At 42.5% G+C, this 15,279-nt stretch overlaps 1 protein-coding gene across 1 annotated transcript; it reads right to left on the reverse strand.

Moving 5' to 3' along the window:
• Window positions 1-554: 554 nt before the first annotated feature.
• On the reverse strand, window positions 555-12,875 carry LOC126234810 (dehydrogenase/reductase SDR family member 11-like). The gene is made up of 6 exons (XM_049943558.1): window positions 12,696-12,875; window positions 8,660-8,822; window positions 7,508-7,637; window positions 2,519-2,648; window positions 1,293-1,439; window positions 555-653 (listed from the first exon to the last, which is right to left on the reverse strand). The coding sequence occupies exons 1-6, from the start codon at window positions 12,831-12,833 to the stop codon at window positions 612-614; spliced, it is 750 nt and encodes a 249-aa protein (XP_049799515.1). The 5' UTR covers window positions 12,834-12,875; the 3' UTR covers window positions 555-611.
• Window positions 12,876-15,279: the final 2,404 nt, after the last annotated feature.

Below are 15,279 nucleotides of genomic sequence, written 5' to 3' on the forward strand. Positions count from 1 at the left end.
TCATCGACTGACTTAATAATCCTGGATAAACAATTTTCATGACAAAAAAGACACTAGGCTCACATTTCTTTTCAGTAGTATCTCAGGAACAATCAAATTTCTTGTGACACAATTTCAAACATTGTACATTTGCTGTGTAAAATAGTTGTACGCTATATCACTCAAGTAATAAAAGGAGCGCAGGTACAAGTCGTTTTGCCTTGAGGCCTCAACGTGCACTGTATGCTCTAAATGTCTTTGTTTTATGATTTTCAAAACATGCAGCGTACTAATTTCCGTATCTTGAAGCGTTAATAATTTATGTGTAACTCTGAAATAGTTGCAGTCCTCTTTGCACAGTTAAGAGACAGAGTATTTTGATTTCGTTATTTTGTGTGAGATTACAAAAGTGTATAATTTATTTTGTGTTGCTTACGACGGAAAAAAGTGGTAACCTTCTATAAATATCGTCATTACTAGATGTATGTCATTTTATTTACATATGCTGTGCTAGATGTCAAGAGAATGTGGAACATAAACTTGTGTGACATTTATTATCTACAACACCAATGAAACTTGTTATATGACGTTTACTTTGTATAAATTAATGTAACAGAGGAACGACAGCGACTTCAGTAGCTGCTGCCTGTTGGGTGGATAATGACGTCGTGGACCTGAAACAAAAAATAATTTTTATTAATTACGTAAAGACACTCATTTCGAAAAATAGACACGTGATGATTTCAAAATCAGGTTTGAGAGTCAAAAATATTTCATAGGAGAATGTCCTCTACTAAAGTGTCATGAATACAGGAAGCCGAAAGCAAGCCGCTTTTTGGTCTCCCACCCCAGCTCAAAAAAAATGATGTCGCCTGAATGATTGACCATCAGACAGGTGGTTACTGCCAAATACGAATTAAATTTGTCAGATGTTATTCGCCTTCCAGTTATGCTGGAAATGCTTTTCATCGCAGTGGGCTCATGTCAAGACATCCGCTTGAGCCATTTCTGGCAGTGCGTCTTTTAACTATTCGCGTGCTCTAAATGGAACGCAGTAGTAAAGTTAACTGTCCAAATGGGTATGAATGGCGACTTACACATGTAATAAACTACTGACTAATTGTGAATACAGCTATTTTATTACGTGCTTCTTCACACTGTAAGCTATCGAAAAACGGAAAACGATGATGTTTGGGGAACAATGCCGTAAATATATAAGCATCGAATGAAGCGTCATTAACGAAGTGTCAAAGAGAATAATGTGTTTCAGGACAACCGTGCAATCCAATAACTGACAGGACGCGCTAGCTCACCTGGACTCGTGGGTTCTGCGACAGCATGTAGAGGACGGCCTCCGCGACGTCTTCCGACTGCAGGCAGGGAACCAAGTCGTACTGGTTCGCAGGAATTCCTGGGAAGTTCGTGAGGAACTCAGTTCGCACAGCTCCCGGAGAAACTTCCTGTAGTGAATGGGACAGACTAAACTTAGAACTCAGCATTTTACTTACAGAATGCACTGAATATTTTAGTGACACAACTTTAGGAATTGTACTGAGTCACAAAAATGTAATTTAACGCAAGAAATTTATTTAAGTAATGGGAAGACTAACGATTTACTGTTCTAGTGTTACGTGCATGTATGTAAATGTGGGAAATTGAAATAAAATAAAAGTAACGCGGATAAGCGGTGGACTATCTTGATCCATCAGAAAGAAAGGGCACGAGCAGAAGAGAATTTCCTACCCAATTAATCTTTGTGGTTTTTGAGGACGATATATGCTCCAACTACTTGAAGCAATTCCAAGAACTCGATGACCATTTCCTCGTGTCTTTCTTTGAGCATAAAGTCTTCGTCAAAGCTAACTCTCGTTACCCTACCAAAGTTTTGGAGTCTCTCAACACTCTCATACACGCTATTCACGTATTTAATCAATTCTGCAATTTCATTACGTTTCATCTCTGTATTAAGATAAACTGTGGATGACAATTGTCGTAAATTTGTTCACTGGAAGATGGCAATGGCTTCTTTTCAGAAGAATATTTCGATTACTACTTACCCAAAAGTAATTTACACTGTCACCTGTTCTTAAAAATGCATCGTCACCCGCTGTGCGAATCGCTGATACGGTATCCCGAACCAACCCTGTCACTGGATCCGAATGATGATCTCATTTACTTCTGGTATAATTACGTGATTTTAGAAATTTACAAGTTCTATAGTTTTCGTGTCTTTAACACCACTGTTTTAAGTTCCTGTCTGCTCTTTACTGAACCTGGGCTCTCACAAATTTTTGCAGGGTCCATGCTTCAACCGGATAACATTAACCTATTCAACAAAGACAATAGTCGCAAACCATCTGAAGGAACGGACTTCAGCACAACAGCCGCCTTGTCGATATTATTTGTTGTAGTGATTACAAGCAACACTTAGAAAGATTCTGCTGTCGCGTTAGCTAGATTTGTACAATGTGGCGAACAGTTACTTTGTCCAGAAATATCACGAGCAACCCCCACCACCAGTCTGGAAAGGAAGACTCACCCCAACGCGGATTTTGCTGTTTCTGGCGACCAGGTCCTTCCGCAGTCCCTCCAGCAGCACCTTGACGGCGTGCTTGCTCGCACAGTACACCGCCGTGTTGTGGTAGGTGGGCGGTCTGTGTCCCACCAGGCTGCGAACAGAGAGCGCTGCGCGTAAGGGGCACGTCTTACAACATACGACGGAATTACATTCATCAAGCACGAGGTTCACAGAGTTACGAAGCGGTAGCTATCAACTTTCACCGTATTCTTGAATCTGAAGGTTTCTCACTACAAAAAGGCTAAATAATTTATTTATTTAACCTGAACTGTAAATAGTAGTCAAATGATTTGAGTGTCTGAAGTGGCAAGGTGAGTAAGCAATACTGACTATGAACTGACAAAGTTAATGCTGGCAGTACTTGTACTACTATACTTGTACTACTACAAGTGCTCCCACTAGTAGTGATGGTAGTGGCAGACGTAAAAAGAATTTATATGCTTTCTGATATAGAGATCTCTGGGGATAGGAAAGTTAAAAATACTGGTAAAAGTGAAGGATCTGCGTAATACTTACGTTTCCTTTAGGAGATGTGGAGTAGATTGAAACTGGCAGATTAAAACTATGTGCCGGACTGAGGCTCGAACTCGGGACCTTCGACTACCAACTGAGGTAGGCAAATACGACTCAGAACCTGTCTGAGGTACTGGCGGAAGTAAGCTGCCAGGAATAATCGTTAGCCGGCCGGTGTGGCCGCGCGGGTCTAGGCGCTTCAGTTTGGAACCGCGTGACCGCAACGGTCGCAGGTTCGAATCCTGCCTCGGGCATGGATGTGTGTGATGTCCTTAGGTTAGTTAGGTTTAAGTAGTTCTAAGTTCTAGGGGACTGATGACCACAGATGTTAAGTCCCATAGTGCTCAGAGCCATTTGAACCATTTTTTGAATAATCGTTAATCGTGAATCGTGATCGGGTAGCCCAGTTGGTAGAGCACTTGCTCAAGACAAAGGCCCCGAGCTCCGACCTTGGTCCGGCATATAGTTTTAAACTTCGAGGAAGTTTCATGTCAGCGCACACTTTGCTGCAGAGTGGAAATTCACTCAGGATGTCATTGTCTTCTGAAGCTGGAGATGTTATTCAGTTCCCTCATACAATGCAGGAGGTTATTCCAGAGTCGGGTTCCTATTTCTAAGAAAGACGTCGAGAATGTGGCTGAACGGTGAAAGGGACAGAAAGGCTTTTGCTCTGTTGGCAACTGGTGGTTCCGTCACAGTGTTCAGATACGTGCCTTAAAATCGAGGAAAAATATGAGGGGCCGTGATCGCTGATAAGGCAGAAGGGATGTAAATCTCTGCGCTTGTCTGAATGCAAAAAAAATCGTTCAAATGGCTCTGAGCACTATGGGACTTAAATTCTGAGGTCATCAGTCCCCTAGAACTTAGAACTACTTAAACCTAACTATCCTAAGGACATCACACACATCCATGCCCGAGGCAGGATTCGAACCTGCGACCGTAGCGGTCGCGCGGTTCCAGACTGTAGCGCCTAGAACCGCTCGGCCACTCCGGCCGGTTGTCTGAATGCAGCTACGGTAACATCACAGATATAACGAACACAGGTATTCATAACCAACTCTCAGCGCCGCAAGCTTTCCTGAGAAAGGCCTTGCAGGACAACATCGCTGTAATCAATAATTGTAAGTTTAAGTGTTTCTACAAATTTCTTTTTCAGGTCAAGAGGGAAGACTTTTTTACATTGTTGTAGGGCACATTACAGTTAAGTGCACAGTCCAGTTCAGTTTTTCATCTATTATTCGTCCTAGGCTCTTTTCTGAAGCAGAGAAATTGATATTTGCCCCATTTAGGACTAAAGATGGTATGGATTCCCGATATTTCGTGCTAGTGAGCCTAGAATGACCAACTAGTATCGCTTGGCTTTTGGATGAGCTGAGCTTTAACCCTGTATTCTGCGCCCATTTTTATAAGGCACAGAAGTCGGTAATGAAATTGCCGAGAGCTGTCTTCAGATTTGTAGGCTTTGCACTGAGATACAGCCCACTGACTGCTTAATAGCAGGTTATAAAGAAACAACGGTTAAGAAAAGACATCCCTGCGTGTTGAATTCTTGCTTCGAATGACAGAAAAAACCACAAAGATGCCCAGTATAGAACTGGATTTCTGTATTCCCTAGTGTGGGCCGGCAACAATCTAAAAGCGTAGTCGCAAGTGTAACAGAAATGCTCGAGGAAATTAAACGGATTCCTTGGAAGAAATACGAAGTAGTTCGCACGATATCCTTTTGGGTAAATTTTGAGAACCCACATTCGAGGAATAGAGTGCAACCATTATGCTGTTACCATCGTGTAACTGGCGTGAAGAGAATGACTTTAAGACAGCTCAGGTTACGAAACAGGCATTTTGCTACTTTCTTCTCTCTCTTCGAGAACGGGACTTGTTGATATCGGAACGAAGTACATCTGCATACATACTCCGCAGCCCACAGTACACTGCGTGGTGAAGGGTGCCTTGCACCATTACTGCTAATTTTCTTTCCTGTTTCACTCACAAATGGAGCGACGATTGTCTATAGGCCTCCATATCAGCCCTCATTTCTCGTACCTTATCTTCGTCATCCTTACGCGAAATGTGTATTGCTGGTAGTAGAATCGTTCTGCAATCAGTTTCAAATGCCGGTTCTCTAAATTCTCACAACTGTGTTCCTCGACAAGAACGTCGCCTTCCTGCCAGGGATCTCTCATTTGGGTTGCCGAAGCGTCTCCCCGATACTCCTGTGGTGTTCGAACCTACCGGTAACATATCTAGCAGAGCGACTCTGAATTGCTACGATAATTTCCATTCATCCAACCTGGTGCAGATCCCAAACACTCGAGCAGTACTCACCAATAGGTCGCACTGGCGTCCTACAAACGACCTCCTTTACAGATGAACCACACTTTCCTAAACTTCTCCCAATAAACCCAAGACGGCCATTCGCCTTCCGTTTCACAATCCTCACACGCTCGTACCATTTCATAGCGCTTTGGAACGTTACGACCAGATATTTAGAAATCGCGACAGTGTTAAGCACGAGACTGCTAATGTTGTATCCGAATATTACTGGTTTGTCTTTCCTACTCATCTGCATTAACTTACGTTTTTCTAGGTTTATAGCTAGCTGCCATTAACCACACCAACTAGAAATTTTGTCTGTCATCTTGCATCCCTCTATAGTCACTCAAACTCGACACCTTATCGTACATCCCAGTATCATCAGCAAAGAACCGCAGACTGGTGCTCACCCTGTCCACCAGATCATTTACGAGTATGGAATGTACTAGTGGTCCTGTCACACTTCCCTGGGGCTCGATATACTAATCTCTGATGAACACCCGCTGTCCAAGGCAACATAATGGGTTCTATTGCCTATGAGGGCTTCGAGCCACACACATACTTGGAACCTCGTCCCGTATGCTGGTACCTGCGTTAACAGTTTGCAGGGGGGCACCGTGTCAAATGCTTTTCGGAAATCTAGGAATACAGTAACTGGCTGTTGCCCTTCATCGACAGCTCGCAGTGCACCATGTGAAAATAGGACCAGCTGAGCTTCGCACTACCGATGCTTTCAAAACCGTGCTGGCTCGTGGACGCAAGCTTTCCGGTCTCTCGGAAATTTATTATATTTGAACTCGAAATACGTTGTAGAATTCTGCAGGAAACCGACTTTAAGGATACTAGTCCGTAATTTTGCGGGTCTGTTCTTTTATTCTTCTTACATACAGAAGTCAACTGCGTTTTTTCAGGTCGCTTGGGACTTTGCGCTGGGCGAGAGATTTGCGATAAGGGACCAGAGCTGTGGAGTACTCTTCGTAAAACCAATCTGAGACACCATCCGGACCTGACGACTTATTTGTTTTCAATTTAGTTGCTTCTCCACGCCAGGGATGCTTATCGCTATACAGTCCATACGCAACTGTGCGCGATGTTCAAAACGACGGTATGTTTCTAAGATTCTCCTCCGTGAATGATTTCTTGAATGCGAAAAACAAACTTCGGCTTTCGGTTTGCTATGTTCTACTGCTACACCAGACTGGACAAATAGTGACTGGATGACAGTCTTAGACCCGCTAAGAGATTTTGCAAAGTACCGGAATGTTCTCGGCTTCTCGGCCAGACCTTTTTCTAAGGTTTGACGGTGGTAGTACACTCCTTTGCGTACTGTACAGTGACAAGCAGAGTGTTTATGGATGTAGATCGGGATAGCGAAAGAGAAACCACATAGACTTCCTATCAGATAGCATCAAGGAAGCCTCCACGACCAACGCCAGGAAAGCGGAAACATTGTACTGCCAAGGACGTCAGGGAGCTACATTTGAAAACTCTGTACGCCACAAGTAAGAACACAGTCTCAAAAAGTAGTTTAATGTTTACGATAATACTAATTCCATGTTGCTCAATGGACTTACTTTTTGACATCGATTCGGTGACTTGGGTATTCCTAGATAGGTTGGTTGGTTGTTTGGGGAAGGAGACCAGACAGCGTGGTCATCGGTCTCATCGGATTAGGGAAGGATGGGGAAGGACGTCGGCCGTGCCCTTTCAGAGGAACCATCCCGGCATTTGCCTGGAGTGATTTAGGGAAATCACGGAAAACCCAAATCTGGATGGCCGGACGCGGGATTGAACCGTCGTCCTCCCGAATGCGAGTCCAGTGTCTAACCACTGCGTCACCTCGCTCGGTTCCTAGATAGCGTAGCCAAGATATCCTACGGGGAAAAGACGACCTACAGTTTAACGCGGAGTCCGAACCACTGGCTGTTACAAGCGAATCTTCATATCATTGAGAACTTAGGGCTATGTTAAAGGCAGACACGAATTCCGCGGTCTGACGGGTACGCGCCTTACCAACCAGACCACAAGGCCCAACAATATTTAAGACGAGTGAAGTGTTGTCATCTCGGAATGTATCCTCGTGGAAGCTTGCGAAAAGGTGACTATTCCGCCGACGCAGCCTACCTGTTGATGTGGATGATGAAGCCGTCGTCGACGCCCCTCCTCAGCATGTCCTGCACGGCCTCCCTGGTGCAGATGCTCAGGCCCAGCACGTTCACGTCCAGGATGCGCTTCCAGTGTTCTGTCTTACCAGCTGCGGACACAAAGAGTAGCGGTTTTTACTAGCTACATGACCACTGAAAGGAAGGAAAGGTAATCCGTCTGCGAGTCGAGTTACGTGTGACATATTGCATAACTAGAGCCACATTAAGCTCCTACGGACTCTAAAAGGCGAAGGAGATTCATACAGTGGGGGAAGAAGTAACATTTAGTAGACTGGAAGGCTTGTTACAACATTGATTTGTTTTCGCTGTAACATTGTGGTAATAATAGTTGCGTTTCCTCTCTTAGGAGCCAGCATTAATTCCGTTAACTGTCAAACAGACCCGTGACCAGAACAGGTTGCGATCGCCACCTGTCAAATGACAAAACGACACTTTTTCTTAGGAGATGCTCGCTGGTCTCGAAAACAGTGACCTCCAGCGAATATATGTACAGTTTGCAACCTGTAACCGCGTAAGTAACGAGCAGCCCTTAGTGGCTCGCCACCACATATCTTTGTGACTAATGCCCTTTTGGCATATTTATTATTTTATAAATGACATATAAGTACTGCCAGTCTTTCACGATGATTCTGTTCTTATACTCTGTATCATAGGTTTTTAGTCATAACTCTGTGACCATGTTTTAGACCATTCTTTGATTTAAATTCTGAAGAAGACACTCCTAGCAGTGTTGAAACCCGGTTAATTCGTTAAAAATAGTGACCGAGGGCTGTTTTCTTTCAATTGTAACTATTCACTGTCGCTGAACGTGCAGCCATGTAAAAAAAAATTAAAAAAAAAGAAATAAAAGAAAGTTGCGTAGGCTTCCGCAGCCGCAGTCCAGTTGTCATGTGGTATCCTTGTGAAATGAGTTCAGTATATGGGGAAGTGAATAAAAAAGCTTCATGCTCTTTCTTCTTTTAAAGAGAGCTTAGCTTTCCTAATTAAGTGTAATGTTTTCTGTACAACGGCTCATGTATCGATCAGAATCATTACTTATTCCGATTGTAGTGTAAGAGGTTATGCCTGATTATAATACAGCAGATTTATAGAGAGACGCTCAGCTACTTACTCGTCAAATCGTAGTTGTTTCCCAAGCCGGCGTTATTAACCAAAATGTCGACGCCGGACAGGTTTTCCCTGATCCACTTGAATGCTGAGAGGATGCTGTCCTCGTTGCTGACGTCACCTTGAATAGCGTAAAGTTTACCGGGAGCGTCCTTCAGCTCTAGAGCCTGCAACGGAAATACAGATTCTGTCAACTTGGCCTCTAGTCCCAGTCTAGTGTCTTAGTAGAATCAACACAGTAACAGACTTACTTTTTTCAGACCCACATAATATCACGAGAAAGTGTGGCACTATCTGACTAAAATAAGATTTTATGATTTACTTTAAATAGTTAGGCGAAACTTTCTTTTAAACATCGCAGGTAAATAAGAATTCAGCTCGGTCGTTCTTTAGCCACATTGCATCGTGAGATATGTTGTTGAAAATACTTGCTCATTCAGAAGAAAGTGCAGCATTCATTCAGTGAACAACAAAAGGAAAAACGATGTACATTTAGATAACACTTTCTTAAGCGTTGTGCAGAAACGTGAGCACTAATCAGCTGGTTTCATTTTCATTTGGGTTCCAGCAGACCTGAAAAAAATTTGGTGATAAACCCCATGTATTCCAATCGAAGTTGAAAGGTTTCATTGTAGCACATTCTTTCTATTCTGTACAAGAGTTATTTGCCTTAATTGAGAACTTTTCCCTATAATTTGTTATTTTTAGATTTGCCTATCTCAATCGGTGCCAACGGCCTTGGTTGTCTGTCTAACTGTTGAAACCGCATTTTCTCAAGAAAGGTGAGGGCTATAACTTGATATTTATGGCACATACTGAGGTCTACGGTCCCTTGGCGCTGTGCAACATTTCAGTTTCTAAGTCAATACGGTCAAAAGATACGGACATTTATGTCACATATTTTGATAGTTGCAAACTACCTCATTGTAACCTGTAGCGTACTTCGCGTTGACCTAGAATCATAAAATTTGTCAAGAACCAAAGTATCACAATACAATAAAAACCTTTAGCAAAGTTGTAGTACATACTGATGTTCTGTACATTTTAATGCAACGCCTGTGGAACAGTAACTGTAGATATGAGTAGACTGTAATGTTGAATTTTTTGAAAAAATATTTAAATAAAAAATTAATTAATTAATTCAAAATGTGATGAAGCGCGTGACTGGAAACCGAGAGTCGGTGGCATCAATCCTCTGTCGGACTACGCATCATTCAGTCTTCGTTCTGATCCAGCGTTCGCCTCGCAACGATGTGACAAGTCGCCTGAAACAACACGTGGTTGGTATTCCACTTCAAACTGCAGGTCCCCTTTCCCCGGTTGGATAACTGTGATAGGTCAGGAATACGAAAGTCGCCGAAGTGGCGTCCTCTAGGACTTGCATCTGCCCATTGAGCCACTCGAAATTATTATTATTATTATTATGTATATACACAATTATGTTTGTATGGAACCCTCATAGCGGGGCCCTATTCGTCCTTCTCCGGTTTTTTTCCCTTTTATGCACTGTTTTTCGTGTTTTATTAATTCTTTAAGTCTTTGTTCATATATTTTCTGAACATGACTCGTTTCACGACCAAGCTAGGTTTGGCTCACAAGGTCAAACGGATCCAGATAAAATATTAGTAAATCAATTCATTAATTAAATAAATAGAAGGGAAGGTGTAATTAGTGTCATTTCGACTGTGCGATGATTGAACAGACATTCTGGAATCAGTTACTGAGTTGTAAAGCGAAATACCTTCTTAGATGGGAACTCTGATCTAACCAAATCTAATCAATCGAATAAGGAAATGAAACTTGAAACTAGGAACTGCAACTTGAAGCTAACAGTAGAAAAGAAGTGAAACCGTCACTTAGATAAGTTAACAAATCACGAAATTACCTGAAATGCTGTACTGCAGAAGGTGGAAACAGAACAAATTGTTAAATAACTGCAGATTTGAGAAACATGAAGATAAAATGATCAAGAGGAAACGATAAATCTTAATGATTGACAAACATTAACGGTAACACAAGGATTTACACAAAGTTACCCACATCATAACATAACACAGACTGTAAATAATATGAATTTAAGCAATTGCTTCAGGTAGCAGTAGATTCGATCCACCAGAAAGGATTGGTCTCTCATTATTAGGTAACATGATGGCCATTTGGTATCTTGGAAAAGAATCTTACGGAAGCAGACAGTTCCAACATGTTGAATGGCTATTAAAGTACTGTTTGTTATATGTGTACAACTACTGAAATACACTCATTGAATGCATAGAACAGTTTTATTGTTATTTCAATAGTATGAGTGATATATAATTGTATACATATACACGGAAATGAATCTGTGACGCGCACATGCCGTACTTGCTGTTCACAAAGGTAATGCCAAACCCAATCTTCGATCTCAGGCTTGCATCCAGTAACTTACCGTTCTCTCTCGTATTTATTTTTCTGCCGGGATTGTCTGTATTTTAACCCACTGAGCCGCAGTGGTTCCTGCCTGAAACCACCGTTTTATTAACTTTTTTGAAGTACCAGTACCTTTCTTATGAAATTACCGACGCAACTGCAATACAGTGGCTTGTAGTGGAAGAATGAGCTACTTCTACAACTGTAGCGCATTGCAGCAGTCATTTATAGCGCTAAAGCAACTTGAAGTTTGGTTGTACTACTACTTTTATGAGTATTATAAGTAAAACCACTGGGACAGTATGTTGTTGTGATACAAATTTCACTAAATTTTAGCCCAATTTTTGCTAGTCACTTAGGACTATAATTTATGGGTCCATGGAAATTCCACAATATGTGATTTTGTCTAGAAAAACTACGAAATTGTTTTCATATATAGACAGGAAATGACACGCAACTGAAACTGTATGTTGCAGTGGTTCCAAACTGAAACCATCTCTTGTTTAACTTCCGCAAATTACACATTATATACGTCACTTATTATGATAATAAAGGTTACTTTAGTGAAAAATTTTGCATTTATGTTTCATAGAGCAACCTTGAAACAACTGATTGTTTACTTTTTATCGGTTTGTTCATGTATTTGCTGCTTGGTATGGTAATAAACGCTAATTATGTGAAATATTTTAAAACTGTGTTTTTTTCACATTGTTGGAAGTCAGAGGGTGAAAAGTGATAAACAGGATAGGTTTGGTAATGAATAGTTGGGGTATACAGTGTGTACAGAGAGAGAGCTGCACAGCGACCCTACGTAGAGCTGTCCGCCCCAGCGTCGGCAACCGCGTCTCGCAGCTTTTGCAGAACATGGACGGCCATAAGAACTCTGATCTTCTTGTATTATGGGAACATATTTAAAGAAACAATGTTAATAAACGATACAAACTGAATACTTTGTAAGGAGCGACTGGAGACAGCAGGAACTCTTATGCCAAAATACTCAGATCCCTGAACAACGCACAAAATTTTGTCAGAGGGCTTAGGATTCACTCTGTAGTGGCTGACGCTATTCAGGATATCGTCCATCACGTCCTCTCCTGATACAACAACAATACTTGCAGTCAGCGTGTTAAGTTAGGTTTACTACCACAGAGGTGGCAGAACGCCATGTGTTGGTCAAATTCGCACAGTTTACTGTGAAAGTGACTCTCGCCAATCCCCACGAAGTCTATCGGTGTATTTTTGTTACACATTGTATACTGAACTGACAGTTTGTGCCTGAACCAAGAATCGACCATGGTGCTTGTGATGCGAGGCGATTTCTCGTGCAAACAGGAAATCCAGGCTCTTGGTCACTTCGTTACTTCAGATATAAAGCAATGAATTTACTACAGGAAGTAGCCAGCCACTGTGTCGTATGACCTGTATCGAGCTCTTAATATCGTAGGAAAATCTGCTTGAACTCTAGGGACTTATCCCAAGAACAGTTTCTCGACGACGATGCTAAAAAGCAAGTGTAATTAAAGTCTCATACGACGTGTTGTTATAAAACGTGCGCCAATGTTCTAACATATGTAAGTTTCCTTTTTCTCAAGATTTTTACTACTTTCGAGCGATGTTTTCCCGTGACGACTCACCTTGACCCTGTCGACCCTCCTGGCCAGCCCGACGACGGTGAGTCCCCTCCTGAGCAGCGCCTGCGCGATGGCGGCTCCTATGCCGGAGCTGGCGCCCGTTACCAGGGCGACGCGGCCCGCGTACCTCTCCATGCCCATTGTCGCTGCTACTTGCTACTTGTTGCTCGCGTGTTGCAGTGGCCTGTTCGGACTGCCGCGGAGCAGCAGAGCTCTGTTTATATAGCCCTGGCCCCCTGCTGCGGCGCCAATGTGCCTCGTCATAGCAGGTCCCCCTCCACTGTCGTATTCTGCGTGATACAGTGCGGCAGCGCTGATAGGAAGTGCAGGTCTCTGAATCACTGAATCTGCCATATCGCCATATTCTTCTCTTACCTCCAAATCTGTCGGCCACTAATGTGCGCTAAGTGTCTTCGGTAAGACACCTAAGTACAAGGAAAAAACATACAACTCTGATAATCCATTAAGTGGGACTGCAGCCGGACACGTGGTACTTGCATAATGATGACAGAACCAGTGGCTGTATTTGAATCTAAAGTCGTTTATTCTTTTTAAAACATCCTACCAGTTTCGCCACCACATGGTGTCATCTTCAGGCCCCGAATGTAACCTGCCGTCCATAACAGTTTTGATGTGCTGTGAACATTATCCAGTTAATTTTGGCCCGCTGCATAGGATTTTGTTCATGGCACATAAAAACGACCGAGCGAGGTGGCGCAGTGGTTAGACACTGGACTCGCATTCGGGAGGACGACGGTTCAATCCCGCGTCCGACCATCCTGATTTAGGTTTCCCGTGATTTCCCTAAATCGCTCCAGGCAAATGCCGGGATGGTTCCTTTCAAAGGGCCCCGTCCTTCCCTAATCCGATGAGACCGATGACCTCGCTGTCTGGTCTCCTTCCCCGAAACAATCAACCAACCAACATAAAAACTGTTGTGGATAGCAGGTTACGTTCGGGGACTGAAAATGACACCATGTGGTGTCGGAACTGGTAGCATGTTTTAAAGAGAATAAATTACGTTAGATTCAAATACAGCCGCTGGTTCTGTCATCATTAGTCAAGTAAAACATACAACTGTATACATCTATTTGCCTTCCCACCCAGTCAGAAATTTAAAGTTATGTGCTCATATTTATGTGCTCATATTTTGCACGAAACTCCTAGAGGAAGCCATTTAAATTGCACTCCGACGTCACAACTAATTATATTATTATACAAGAACGACCTTTGTCCACTATTTCCCAGTTGATACATGCCTCATTTGTGTACTCCTCGTAGTTTTCAAGGTGCAAAACTTTAAATTTACCTATGAATGTCGCTACTGCCATTCATTGCGACAGCCTCCCACTGTGACAAATCCTCATTAATATCGTAAGTCGCGTGCAAGGAAACAAACAAATAAAAAAAAAAAATTGTGTGTACATCACCTCCTCACAGAGAGATGGCTAAGGTCGGAGGAGTGAGGGGGGAGATAATCATTCCGACTGGGTTAAACTGTTGCATCAAACGAGAAGCAACTTCTGGTCTGGAAGAAAGGAATCTCCATTTGGTTGGCAGGCGTTGATATACAAGTTAATTCCAGAGGCTTCGCTGATAAATAGTTTTCATGTCGTTGTTCTCCTACTTGTTCGTGGCTGAACAAATATGTCAGAATCTGTAAAAAGAAGGCAAGTGGACGTCTGACAGCTAGAAGCGGACCCGGAACCGTCTCTAGATAGATAACGGAATCGCCAGCTGCTGATAACCACCGCTGCTCGTGCCGCATCACCATGACACTGCAGCTCCGAGACTCAGAGGTTAGGCAGTTCCTGTACTGTGTTCCAGTACAGTCTTTTACTTACCTTTACATATCCCTACCTCATATACTTTGTCGCGGTGCTTCCACGTTTACCGTCAGTAAAAGTCTCGCAGCAGAGTATCATTTCCTTGTTTATCAACATAAGCCTTTAAAAAAACTTGCTTATGTCATGTACTCATGAAATATTCGTAAGATTCTAAAAATAAATTGTCAGTTCTACATAAATTTTACTTTATGACGTACATAGCCCAAGGTTCTGAGCATAAATAATAACAATGCTACCAAACTGAATTTCATTAGATGGAATCTCGAAATAATTTAAAACATGTTTCCACAAATTCATTGCACTAACCTTCCAGCTTTCTCCCCATTGAATGTCGCATCACGTACAATAAATTTATGCAAATTAGCTCAGAAATTGAGGAAATGCTTACCACACTCTTAAAATACGGATAAAGAAAAAAACCACAAAGTGGATTAAAACTGTATGCCGGACCGAGACTCGAACTCGGGACGTTTGCCTTCCGCGGGCAAGTGTTCTACCAACTTTTTTTTAATCTCATTTTGTTCGGTATTGTTCGTTCTATTTGATCGGGGCGGACGTCCCATGACGCTTGTTCAAGTTCATCGTTGATCCATTAACTCAGTTTTTTTTTAATTACAAAGGGCAGCTAGGCCAACTGAGCTACCAAAGCTACCCGTCCTCACAGCTTCACTTCCGCCAGTACCTCGTCTCCTATCTTCCAAACTTCACAGAAGCTCTCCTGAGAAACTTTCAGAAGTAAC

Source organism: Schistocerca nitens, chromosome 2 (genome assembly GCF_023898315.1).
Source record: "Schistocerca nitens isolate TAMUIC-IGC-003100 chromosome 2, iqSchNite1.1, whole genome shotgun sequence".
In the NCBI taxonomy this organism is placed as follows: domain Eukaryota; kingdom Metazoa; phylum Arthropoda; class Insecta; order Orthoptera; family Acrididae; genus Schistocerca; species Schistocerca nitens.

What these genes read in the sequence shown, in the direction of transcription:
- LOC126234810 (XM_049943558.1), bottom strand. Translation starts at nt 12,833, where the DNA reads ATGGGCATGGAGAGGTACGCGGGCCGCGTCGCCCTGGTAACGGGCGCC. An exon ending in AAACAACTACGATTTGACGA is followed by an intron (nt 7,638 to 8,659) that starts GTAAGTAGCTGA and finishes TTGTGTCCGCAG; the next exon opens with CTGGTAAGACAGAACACTGG. An exon ending in ACAGCAAAATCCGCGTTGGG is followed by an intron (nt 1,440 to 2,518) that starts GTGAGTCTTCCT and finishes CATTCACTACAG; the next exon opens with GAAGTTTCTCCGGGAGCTGT.